The sequence below is a fragment of the Penaeus monodon genome, chromosome 12 (genome assembly GCF_015228065.2).
Source record: "Penaeus monodon isolate SGIC_2016 chromosome 12, NSTDA_Pmon_1, whole genome shotgun sequence".
Taxonomy (NCBI): Eukaryota; Metazoa; Arthropoda; class Malacostraca; order Decapoda; family Penaeidae; genus Penaeus; species Penaeus monodon.
This window is the reverse complement of record NC_051397.1, coordinates 35,813,505-35,825,572: the sequence shown is the minus strand read 5'-3', so window position 1 is coordinate 35,825,572 and position 12,068 is coordinate 35,813,505. Positions and strand designations below refer to the sequence as shown.

General features: G+C 37.4%; 1 protein-coding gene across 1 annotated transcript; it reads left to right on the top strand.

The window, feature by feature from the left end:
* Nucleotides 1–3,574: 3,574 nt before the first annotated feature.
* LOC119579403 (60S acidic ribosomal protein P0-like) lies at nt 3,575–10,976 on the top strand. The gene is made up of 6 exons (XM_037927196.1): nt 3,575–3,702; nt 5,857–6,129; nt 6,562–6,796; nt 7,842–8,027; nt 10,521–10,679; nt 10,799–10,976. Exons 2-6 carry the CDS (start codon nt 5,900–5,902, stop codon nt 10,937–10,939), a joined length of 951 nt encoding a protein of 316 aa, XP_037783124.1. The 5' UTR covers nt 3,575–3,702; nt 5,857–5,899; the 3' UTR covers nt 10,940–10,976.
* The last annotated feature ends 1,092 nt before the right edge of the window (nt 10,977–12,068 follow it).

The following is a 12,068-nucleotide window of genomic DNA, read 5'->3' as shown; positions in this document are numbered from 1 at the left end:
GCGGAGTCATAGGAACGTGTAGCACGGCAGCTTTTAACGGCGGAAATGAGACCTCTGATTACCGATGAAAATGAACAATGATTTAAATTTTAAGAAAAAAAAATTCTATAAATCAATGGTAGTTACTTTTAACTTCATGTAATCATCCAGAATACGATTTATCTGTCCTTCTGGCTGCATAAATTGTATCTTCTTACCGTCTTATTATATTATTAAAAACTCAGTGATTAATGAAATAACTCGTTATGAAATACCATTGCTTGTACTGAATGATCTAAATCTCTGAATCAAGCGACGCATTACAACGTCTCCAAGGTAAGGACTAATATGGTAGATGTCGCTATGGGGATAATAACATATTACAGTCATATTGCTTCAACTCTTTGGGTAGATCTGGGAGCCGCATTTCTGACTTCGTTCATCCACAAGCAGGGCTTTATTCCGAAGACAAACGCCATTTTAAGGAAGTAATTTAGAATGAACAAATATTAGAAGACAAATTTACAAACTTAACAGCTGCCTCTTCCTGCATAAATATGAAGATCTTTCCTGTTACTTGCCACACACAAAATAGTTATTTTGAATTTCCCTTGTCTACCAATTATTCCACTGCACGTTGCATCTCCAGATTATATATTTCTCCTGCAGACGCGAATGTAATATTATCTACAAATGCCACAACAAGATTAGAATAACCAGTGTTAATATCTTCCATATACATGCATACCTATCAATGCGTTATTACATTCTTCCACCCTACATACCATTATATAATTATCGTGGTACTGCACCATTGCAGTCACGGCAATTCTGTTAGGTTCCCATGCACGATTAAAAAGAACTATCGATCACTTTTTACAGCATATTCTACAACTTTTGGTGAAATCAGAAAGTATCAATATTATCCACATACATACATACCATCATTACATTCACTATTAAGTGATTATTGTGGTAAACAGTATTACAGATATTAGATATTCTCGATAAAGAGACGATGCAGTTGTATTTCCACTTAATAATAAAAAAAGGTCTAGCTGACTTAGGCTTATTTTAGATTTTCTTTGAATTGTAACTCCTCTCTATCGATCTCGTTGCCATGGATAGGCGATCGTACCTTAATATGCATTATGGTTGTTTTTACTGTCATAGCTGTTATTGTTAACAGATAATTTCAGACTAGCAGTCTGCCAAGGAATCCAACAAAACTCCAAAGTGCTTTATTAATGGAGTCGGTTCGTCGGTTCGAACTCGAGATCGCAAATAACAATTTACTTGTGACATTGTTCAAGTAAGAAATTTTGAGGTGATACGACTTAATACGTGGCACTCCGGGTTAATCAGTAGAAACAAATGGTACTTATTTTTCTTCCTTTCTTCGCAAGAGGATGATACAAACCTTAAAATCTTCTCGGTAGAGCCTCTGCTGGTATCTTCTGAGTCAACAGCTTGGACTCTGTTGATGAAGTCTTTATCCTCACTGAGTCACCCAGAAATCCTAGCAAGGAGGCACTGAGTCGAGAAGAGAAGCAATTATTATAGATTAAGGTTCCCGTCTCTCAGGCGCCATCGAAACCATACTTAGAAATGTTTGAATTCTCTCCTTGTAAAGGCACACCTGATCTAAGCGTGGAATAATCAATAATAATAATAATAATAATAATAATAATAATAATAATAATAATAATAATATATGATGATGATGATGATGATGATAAGACATTGTAATGGTAGTTTTTCGGCATGGATTTTTTTAAACAGTCCTCGGTGTTAGTAATGGCAACCCAGAGACTTGAAAACTGCTGGCATGAAATCTCTTCGAATTTTAAAACTGGTGAAGACTAAATATGAAATTTGTAGCCTTGTCAGATTCTTCAGTCCAGATAGTCAGTCCTCTGCTTGCGTTGATACCAATCAAATCAAGACATGAAAACCTATAAATATTAGCATGTCATGATATAATACCTTGGTAGTCAGCCATGAAGAGTTGATATGATGACTAATGTTCTAGATCAAGGGACACCATCCTATATATGTCTTTGTACTCCTTGGACAATTTTTTCAGGTTATCATACACATCTTAGAAAACCAAGGATCACTTTTTATTCATGAAAACCGGACGCGGAGAGACTACAGGAGGAGTATAAACTAAAGATATCGTCGATAGGTTTGCTTGTATAGCGAAAGGGAAACGAAACCTTACTTTCTTATCTACCCTTATCAACTGATATGAAAAATGAATATTCAGAATTAACCTGTGCAACAAAATCTTATTGGACATAGGTATGCAACCTACAACACACACTGTTTAGCAGTATACCATGGTAACCACTCCAGATCCCTATATGTACTCGAAAGCATGAACAAATATCAAATACTCGGGATAAATGTAGAACACAGTACCTATATTCTGAGAAAACCCTATTTAGATTTTTCTTTGTTACGTGAATTTAAACATAAAAACAGACTTTTGGTTGTAGAGCAAGTTATTTTCCAGAATCATTAGGAGTTACTGAGAAAAGTTTGTGTCTGAGAATATTCTGATGCGTAAAATGGAGGAGGTAAATAAAATATTCTTATCTTATGATCATTTTTGAGTGGCAGTGACAGTAATGAAAGTAACAGCAGAATGGTGATAATGATAATATTGATAATAATGATGATTATAATAATGGTAATGATAATGATAATAATAATGATGATAATGATAATAATAATAATAATAATAATAATAATAATAATAATAATAATAATAATAATAACAACAACAATAATAATAATAACATTGATAATAATGATAATAATTATAATTATTATAATAATAAAAATTATGATAATGATAATGACGATGACGATGACGATGACGATGATGATGGTGATGAAAATGGTAATAAAGATAATGACATTAATAGTACTAATAATAATGATAATGATGATGATAATGATAATAACAAGAATGATAATAATAGTACCAATAACAATATGATGATGATCCTATTATCATCTTTATCATCATCTTTATCATCATCATCATCATCATCATCATCATCATCATCATCATCATCATCATCATCAACAACATCATCATCATCATCATCATCATCATCATCATCATCATCATCATCATCATCATCATCATCATCATCAACAACATCAACAACAACAACAACAACAACAACAGCAACAATATAGAGTGAAAGTAATTAGGGAATATAGGCTGTTATATAGTCTAAAACCCTATAAAAGAAGAAAGAAGAGTGAAAGTAATGTCATAATCGTCAATGATAGAAATAGCAATAACAGTGATATTATCAACAAAACACGACAAACAAAAAATGGTAATGAAAATTGTAAAATTGAAATTGAAAGTAATGTCGAGGATAAGAAAAATAATAAAGATGACAACAATAAATACTGCAATGACGAAAATAAATAGTGACATCACCACCCACAACAAACCTCCGAAAAATACCGATAATCCTAACAAAAACCATAAAAACAAAGTCCCCAAAAATCCCACAAATAACATGAACTAACAATAAACCCCGAAATACCAACCGAAGAACGATATAAAACCTCAAAAAGTAAAAAAAAAAAAAAATCCCATATTATTTTGTCCTCGCAGCTTTTCATCCCCGGCCAAGAGTCGTATTTTGTCCTCGTCCGCCATTCATTCTCTCTCTCCCTCGTGTGGTTACGTCGGTAAGGATGAGTCTCCCGAATGTCTCCCTTATTTTATGGATTTTTATGCGTTTTTGGTGTTATAGTGGCGTTTTTGGACACGGTGAGGGTTGTATTGGGTCGATGGGAGGCGTTTTCGTAATGAGAAGAGGGTTGGAAGGCTGTATTTTTCGGGGAAATGGGGAGAAATAGGGGTTGCTTGTAGTCCCGCATGGGTTGAGGGAAAAGGCCACGTTTGTTTACATTTTTGGCAACGTGTTTTTTAAGCGGATAAATGTTGGTTTTATAAGCCTTTTGAGGAAAATATTGTGATTGTGGTACTTGTGGTGACTCCTTGGGGAATTTAGGGTTATGATAGGGGAAACGAAATACATGAAATTAAGTCCAAGACGACGGAACACATGATTTGCTTGGTGCATTTTACCGGGTTATTTTATTAGGTGATAATCGATTGAGTAATTTTAAGCGTGGCAATTTTTCTTCGAAATCTGTATTATCCATTATGATTTTGTCAAGTGTATTGAAACTTCAAAAGAGAATCAGTCCTATATTGAGTGTCTTGCATTCGTGGGGTAGTTTGGTTTGGGTTTATTTGCAATTAAGTTTATATTAGGAGTCCTGGTTTAGTATTAGGGTAGGCACACAAAGCTAGGGCAAGTAAATGATTATTCTCTTGTAGAGGTTGCGGAGTTTCAGGCACGGGTGTGAGAAATAATCAGCACACATGAATTATAATGCCACAAAGGAAAAAAGATCGTGGAAAGTGCTGCACCCAACCCGAATCCATGCTGAACTCCTGAGTTTTAGCTCCATCTTGCCGAAGTGAAGATGGTTTCTCGGTGGTGTTCACATGTCATTCGTATTATGATTATGAGGTTTCATAGGGTATATGGCGTTATGTCTGGACAGGTGAGGGTAATTGGGCGATGGGAGGGTTTTTAACCTGAGAAATTAGGGATTATATAGGCTTATTTTTTCCGGGGACATGGCGGAAAAAAGGGTTTCTATTACTTGCTATGCTTAATGGAAAGGCCACTTGGTTTAATTTATTTCAATCGTGCTTTTTTAAAGGATAAAATATTTAGTTTTTAAACTTTGGAAGGAGATGATGTGATGGACTTTGGTGATCTGGGGAGGATTTTAGGTTAACATGGGAACAAAATATAATAAAATTGGTACAGCGAGGGACACTGATTTATTGGGAGTTTACAGACGCGCAATTTACTTCAGGATAATGATGGAGTATTTAAGGTTTGGGTTTTCACGAATCTGTTTTATAGTTATGTTTGTCTCGGTAAAAACCAAAGAAACCCTTTTGACTGACATTCGCTTTGTTGGGAGTTTGGTTGGTTTATTTCATTAAGTTTTATATTGGATCCTGTTTATATTAGGGTGGTCGAACAACTAGCAAGAAAGATCTTCTCTGAACAGTGCCTCTATAAGGTAGGTCATGTCTGAGCGCCGTGGTCAGAAGCAATGATACTTAATTGTAGCTTTACTGTCATGAGTGATGTCTCTTGTGAGAGGAACTGTTTCTACTCAACAAATGCCATCAGTGCCAAATGAGCACACAGCTGCCTCGTATATACAATGTTTATAACCTTATAGTAATAATAGTGCCTATAATAGAAATATCATCAATATTCATAGCATTAGCAAAAACTGTTTTTCCTCGCTAATTCAAGGAAAGGTGATATCAGGTAAGGTCACAAGGTCTACTGATCAACTTCTTTGTGGCTAAGTACTAGTAGAGTCATCTATGTGCAGAGACTTTTCACAAAAGAAATAAAAAATGAGCACAGTATTTCCCCCAATGGCATTGGGTTAATAAAACCCTGCACAAGTTGACCTGTATGCAAAGTATCTTAGATTTATGGCAAATAATGACTGTAGTCAATGGAACTAGCATTTCATGACTTTGAATGACTGCTTTGGTTTTAGTAGCCATTTGCATAGCATTATGTATAGGATTTCATCTCTACCAGAGGAATTAAGTTTCTAGCTTTTTTTATTGCACCCAAATTAATTTTTGATCTAAATTGTAATGCAGATGGTAATGTATGAGGCTGTCCTAGCAGCAGTTAGTATTCTCATTGTGGAAGGTCCCCTGTATTTGTTGAGTTTTCACCTTAAGAACTGTCATTTGAAGTGCTAATCAAATCTCTTCTCTTTCAGTCCCTAAGTCCGGTACAACGGTGCCTTAAGCCACGCTTTCAAGATGGTTAGGGTGGACAAATCAACATGGAAGGCTAATTACTTCACCAAGATCACCCAGCTGCTGGATGAATACAGCCGTTGCTTCATCGTGGGTGCTGACAATGTCGGCTCCAAGCAGATGCAGGAGATCCGTATGAGCCTGCGTGGCTGCGCTGTTGTCCTCATGGGCAAGAACACCATGATGCGCAAGGCCATCCGTGCTCATCTGGAAAGCAACCCTTCCTTGGAGAGGTGAGTGAATTATTACAAACAGATTTCAAAAGTACCTTTTTTAAGGCTTCCAAAAAATATTTAGAGAAAATAAATGTAGCTGGGAAGCATATCCATAGAAGACTTTCTTGACTGTTCTCTGAATAGCATGAGTTATTGGCAATACAGTGGGCTACAGGACACTGAAGATGTCATACCCTTGTGTAAAATATGATGAAGGCAGTCCTGTTTTCTTTTTACGTTATTCCTTGGATTTTTAATTGGGGGGTAGGGGGACTGGCCTGGATTGTCAGTAACAAGTTTTTAGTAAATTTTAGATTTGTCTTCTCTAAATCTTTTGTAAAAGTGTTATTAGATTGATATTTAGGACATTGTTTACCTAATGTCATTTCAACTATGATAGTGTACTTTTGCTTAGAGGTCAGTTTTAACCAAATCCTAATACCCCCACAGGCTGCTGCCACACATTGTAAACAATGTTGGCTTCGTCTTCACTAACGACGACCTGTGTGAAGTTCGTGATAAGCTGCTTCAGAACAAGAAGAGGGCTCCTGCTCGTCCTGGTGCCATTGCCCCATGCCCCGTCACCATCCCTGCCCAGAACACTGGTCTTGGTCCTGAGAAGACCAGTTTCTTCCAGGCTTTGCAGATCCCTACCAAGATTGCCAGGGGTACCATTGAAATTGTGGTAAGTATTTGACATGGTTTTAATGTGCATGCATATTGCAGAACCAGGGGATCATACTTGGATATAGTAAAGATGTAAGCCAGAAGAGAAAGTGGATGGGGGTAAGGATTTTGTATTAAAAAAGAAAAAAAAATCTACTTGGATGCCATCTTATAATTGGAACTTTAGATATGTAAAAAAAAAAATGCTAGATATATTCTGAGCAGCTTTTACATAGAATGGTGTCAGGAAAAAAATATGTAGGACTTAACACCTGTTTGATGATGTCTAAATGTATCAAAACTAAAGTCGCATCAACAGAAACCAAGCTTTCCTAGAGCCATTTCATTTTCGACATGTTTCCTGTACTTTTGGACATTTTGTTCCTTTTTGGATTGTAATTGTGGATGGTTCTGCAACCTTTATTTTCTATGCCTTGTAATTTATATTTACCATTTGCTTATGGAGTAATGTAAATTTGTATGTTTTGTGCTTAACCTGCTACTGCCAGGTCACATGTATAGCCGTCATAGCAAACCACTTGATCTGCTGGGTAGGGCTATAAGCGTGGCAACGCACTTGGATGCATTGAGTGGGAAGTTATTTTACGTGTAGGGGACTCCCAGTTCCAGCGGCCGGATGGTTGCCTGAAATCACTAGTCTTATGATGTTGATCCTGTGAGGGATTAAGGGTGATTAAAAATATATATATATATATTTTGAAGGAAAATTATGAATTAAGTTAAGGTGACTGTTATTCTAAACTGGGTACCCTAAATATGGGACCTAGAATTACTATCTTTTTCTGGATGGTATCATCATATGGATGTTACATATTTTTTTCTTCTGTTAGTTTCAATATTTAAGTTTGAATTGTCAAGCAAAAGAAAATTTATCTATTTTTTATGTAATAAATTTAGAAAATCATCTAATTTTACCAGTAGAGTAAATAATTATTTCATTAGTGTGTTATTTACATTTGAGCAAGTGGCAGGGAATATATCACAAGGTTTTTGCTGTGGGTATTCTTCTTATGCAGTGCTTAATCAGAAACCTTTTTCCACAGAATGACGTGCAGTTGATGAATGAGGGAGACAAGGTGGGTGCCAGCGAGGCAGCTCTCCTTAACATGTTGAACATCTCTCCCTTCACGTACGGATTGGTGGTACAGCAGGTGTACGATCAGGGCACAGTCTTCTCCCCCAAGGTTCTGGATATTACTGATGAGGACTTGTTGAAGACATTCCAGCAGGTGAGGATTATAACTATTTACTTTCCATTTTGTAATTTGTTTAGTCTACCTAGATATAGATTTTGTCTACCCTCACAATCGGGTGAAAAAAATTAGATCTGCTCCCATATTAACCCATTCATGATGGTTACCTTGGTGTCAGGCACCCTTACTTCTGGGTGGTATCTGTATCAGAGTGCTTGTTCCTGTGACCAGCATGCTTGCTCTGTTCCACAAGAATTTTATACCCCATGTATAACCTTGGGAGTACATTGTAGAGTATACCTTAAAGATGAACATGACATTTAGCATGCTTGTGAAGAGAGTGGTGTCAACACCTGTTGTAATAGTTACCTGATCCTTGGCATTACCTAGGCAATAAGGTCACACTGCAGCAAGGGGTGGTCAAGTAAGGGCATGACTGTAACCCCATTATCATGCAGAGACTAAGGTATGCCATACCTCCTGCCTGGAAGTGGATGTCCACTCCCTATGTGAGCGACAGGAACATGAAATTGATATCCAATTCTCTCGGTTGGACAGTTCACATACCATCACTTTTCTACATCCTTCATGGACATTTGAGGCTCTTAAAGATTATGAAGTTAAAACTATGATTCATCTGACAGTTTCAAGTTGAAATGATACCTGAGCCAGATGGTGCCTTGTAGAAATCAGTGGATGTTAACTGCTGGAATGATGTCCTTTGTGGTTTGGTTGGTTATTTGTGGTCATGCTCACTGTGGTCATGCTCACTGTGGTCATGCTCACTGTGGTCATGCTCACTGTGGTCATGCTCACTGTGGTCATGCTCACTGTGGTCATGCTCACTGTGGTCATGCTCACTGTGGTCATGCTCACTGTGGTCATGCTCACTGTGGTCATGCTCACTGTGGTCATGCTCACTGTGGTCATGCTCACTGTGGTCATGCTCACTGTGGTCATGCTCACTGTGGTCATGCTCACTGTGGTCATGCTCACTGTGGTCATGCTCACTGTGGTCATGCTCCCTTTTACCCTTTCGTGTGTCAAGGCAACCATCTTTGTTTATGAACAGGTCATTAACTCGTATCTGCTTGGCCATGCCTATAGTCGTAATAAGACAACTCTTCACATTGTGTACGGCTACAGGCGTTGCAACGTGCTAGAGGGAGTCGAGCGGAAAGTTCCATTACATGTAGCAGACTCCCAGGTCAACAGCAGGATGGTTGCCAGAAATCACCAGAGTCTGTGATGCCTAGAGATTTCTGATAGTTATTGTCGGGTTAAGCAAAGGGAAATGCCTTTAATCAAGGAATGGTTTGTCAGCTGTTATTCGGTAGATTTTGACACAGATTGTGTGGGGCTCAAAGCTTTGGCAAATGCAAGGAATAAAGTTTAAACAACCTTGTCCAGTATTGTTGAATCTAAAGGCTTTCAAGCTGGCTCCCTTGAGCATAGTTTTTCAAAAACTGATGGCTGTTTTCCCATTTTCCAGTGTTATGGGAGGCAAGGATTGAGGTTCCTCAATTTTGGTATTGTTTGTTAGTTTCCTTATCTTTTAAATTGGTTTATCTATCTCCACCCCTACAAACACCCCGTACCTCTTACTACCCCAACAGTATCACTTTTCACTCCACTATTTTTTATAGTGCTTTCTTGCATTAACTCCCTCTGCTTCTTTCTGTGGCATGGATTTTTATTTTTATTTTTTTTATTTTATGTTCCCACAGTTCGATAACCCAAGACCTGCTAGCGTGAGGCATAAATTTTCTAGTGTGCAAGTTCAATACAAACATGAAAGATCATAATAGTTTTTTTTTTGTGGCAGCTAAGGCTGAGAAATTGCAGCCTTTAGGGTACAAGATAAGAAGACTGAAATCCCTACCACAAATACTGCAAGCTCCTCTTAGAGTTCATATATTTTGAAATGAGCAAAGTCTCGTGTGATAAAATATAGATAAATGAATTTGCCTGATAGATTCTGATAAAACTATAACTGTAAACATTTGTATAGCTGACTATGAACGAGTACAAAACAAAATTTCCTAGGACTGCCTTCATAATTATTGCATTTAAATATTTTTTGGGAAGCCCAATTTTATGAAAAGTCAGATTTTACTAATGTAACTATTGGCATGGTTAATTTGGTTCTGTGTCAAAGCATTTGCTGAATTGTTTCTGGGAATATTAATGTTATATTATGGGAAAGTTTGTGAAGTTCCAATTGGGGATGCCTTGCCCATGCATTTCTTTTAGCATCAATCCTTTTAGTAATGTGCAATAGCAAAGGCAGGATACCTTGATTCTTCTAATAGTTATTGCAGCAATTTATTTTTTATGGATTAGTTAATAAGCTGAGAAATGGCATTCTAAAATTTTATTTGTTGTTCAGCTTGATTGTGCAATTCATATTTGAATCCAAGGTTGACCTCAGGAGTAAGTCTTCAAATTATTGTACCTAAACTTTATTGGCACATTGCAGTGGGTGTATTTGAAATGTAACAATCTTTAATATAAATAACCTATTTCCAGGGTCTGTCCAATGTTGCTTCAGTGTCCCTGGCAATTGGTTTCCCCACCATTGCCTCTGTTCCTCACTCCATTGTCAATGGCTTCAAGAACTTGCTGGCCATTGCAGCAGTTACTGACATTAGCTTCAAGGAGGCTGCAACCCTCAAGGAGTTCTTGGCTGTAAGTAACTAATTTTTGAGTTGACTAGTAGATGAAAAAAGTTGTCAAATTAGAAATTTTGATTCCAGTTTAAAGTAACCTAGAAGGAAAGTGTTAAAATTTTACCCTATTTTTAACAGGACCCAAGCAAGTTTGCTGCCGCTGCTGCTGCTGCAGCTCCAGCTGCATCTGCTGCCGCTGCTCCAAAGGAGGAAGCCAAGAAGGAGGAAGAACCTGAGGAGGAATCTGATGATGACATGGGCTTCGGTCTGTTTGACTAAGCATTCCAGAAAATTGGTCAATAAACAAAGCTGGGAAGAAAGACTTTTATTGATACCACTTGTACCAGTTAATGGAGTATAATAAGACAGTGAAAAACCTTTGAATAAATAAATTGATCACTAACACAATTGAAATGGAAGTAGTCGGTTATTAAGCTTCAATATGAACTATTTATTCCAATTGCTTAGTAAGGTTAACATAGGATCATGAAAATGGAAACTGAATCAAACTTTTCCTTGTTAACTTCATAGATGCAAATGCTTTACTACCCAAAATATGGGCATTGCTTGCTTTGAGCATCCATTTTTGACGGGTGTGCAGTTTGTAGACCGGGTACACACGAACACTTCTGTAAGGTGACAGGACTCCATTCCTCCCCTATGTAATGTTATTTTCTTTCTGCATAAACATCTTAACTTTTTTGCCATTCTCCTATGTATATAATTGTCATTTGATAGTAATACTCTTTTCCATGCACAGACTCCATATCTCTTGGCTGTGCCATAAGTTTTCTCTTAATATACAACCTATACTGCCAATCAATGTGGGCGGGAAAAGGATCCTAGTGTGGAAATGACATCCTCCCTGGTGCTGCCATTCTCCCAGTCATGGCTCACAGTTGGTATCTTCCACATGTTTATTGATAAAAGTAATGCAAAAGCCCTAACTAAATACCCACATTAATTAACCTCAGAGCTTTGTGCACTATGGCAGTCATTCCTGTCACCCGGCCTCTAGCTACAAGTCTCGTGTCGTCATGCTCCCATCACCCTGGCCCTTGGTTACATTTTTTCATGACCGCATGGGCATTACCTGGCCCTCGAGCCAAATTTGTTCATGTGATGGTCAAAACTGGATTGTAGGGTTAAAGTAGCAGGAAACTCTTCCATGAATTATTTACTGAAGTTTGTGGCAAAATGAAATGGAGATTACAAGAACGTCAGTAGGGAGTACTTCAAAATTAAGTTTCTCAAGCTCTTTCATAGGGATAGAATATAAGGTTATGTTATTGCTTCATGTAAATAAAAGTAGAACCAGTACACCTAGCTGCATGAAACTATCTTGATTATAAAGTGAATGAAATGAACACACTGAATTTAAGCAGTTCAGCTAAGGAAAGATGCCATG

Excerpts from the sequence above, each read along its gene's own strand:
- LOC119579403 (XM_037927196.1), top strand. The coding sequence starts at position 5,900 with ATGGTTAGGGTGGACAAATCAACATGGAAGGCTAATTACTTCACCAAG. Across the intron at positions 6,130-6,561 it reads AGCAACCCTTCCTTGGAGAG|GCTGCTGCCACACATTGTAA; the intron begins GTGAGTGAATTA and ends ATACCCCCACAG. Across the intron at positions 6,797-7,841 it reads GGGGTACCATTGAAATTGTG|AATGACGTGCAGTTGATGAA; the intron begins GTAAGTATTTGA and ends CTTTTTCCACAG.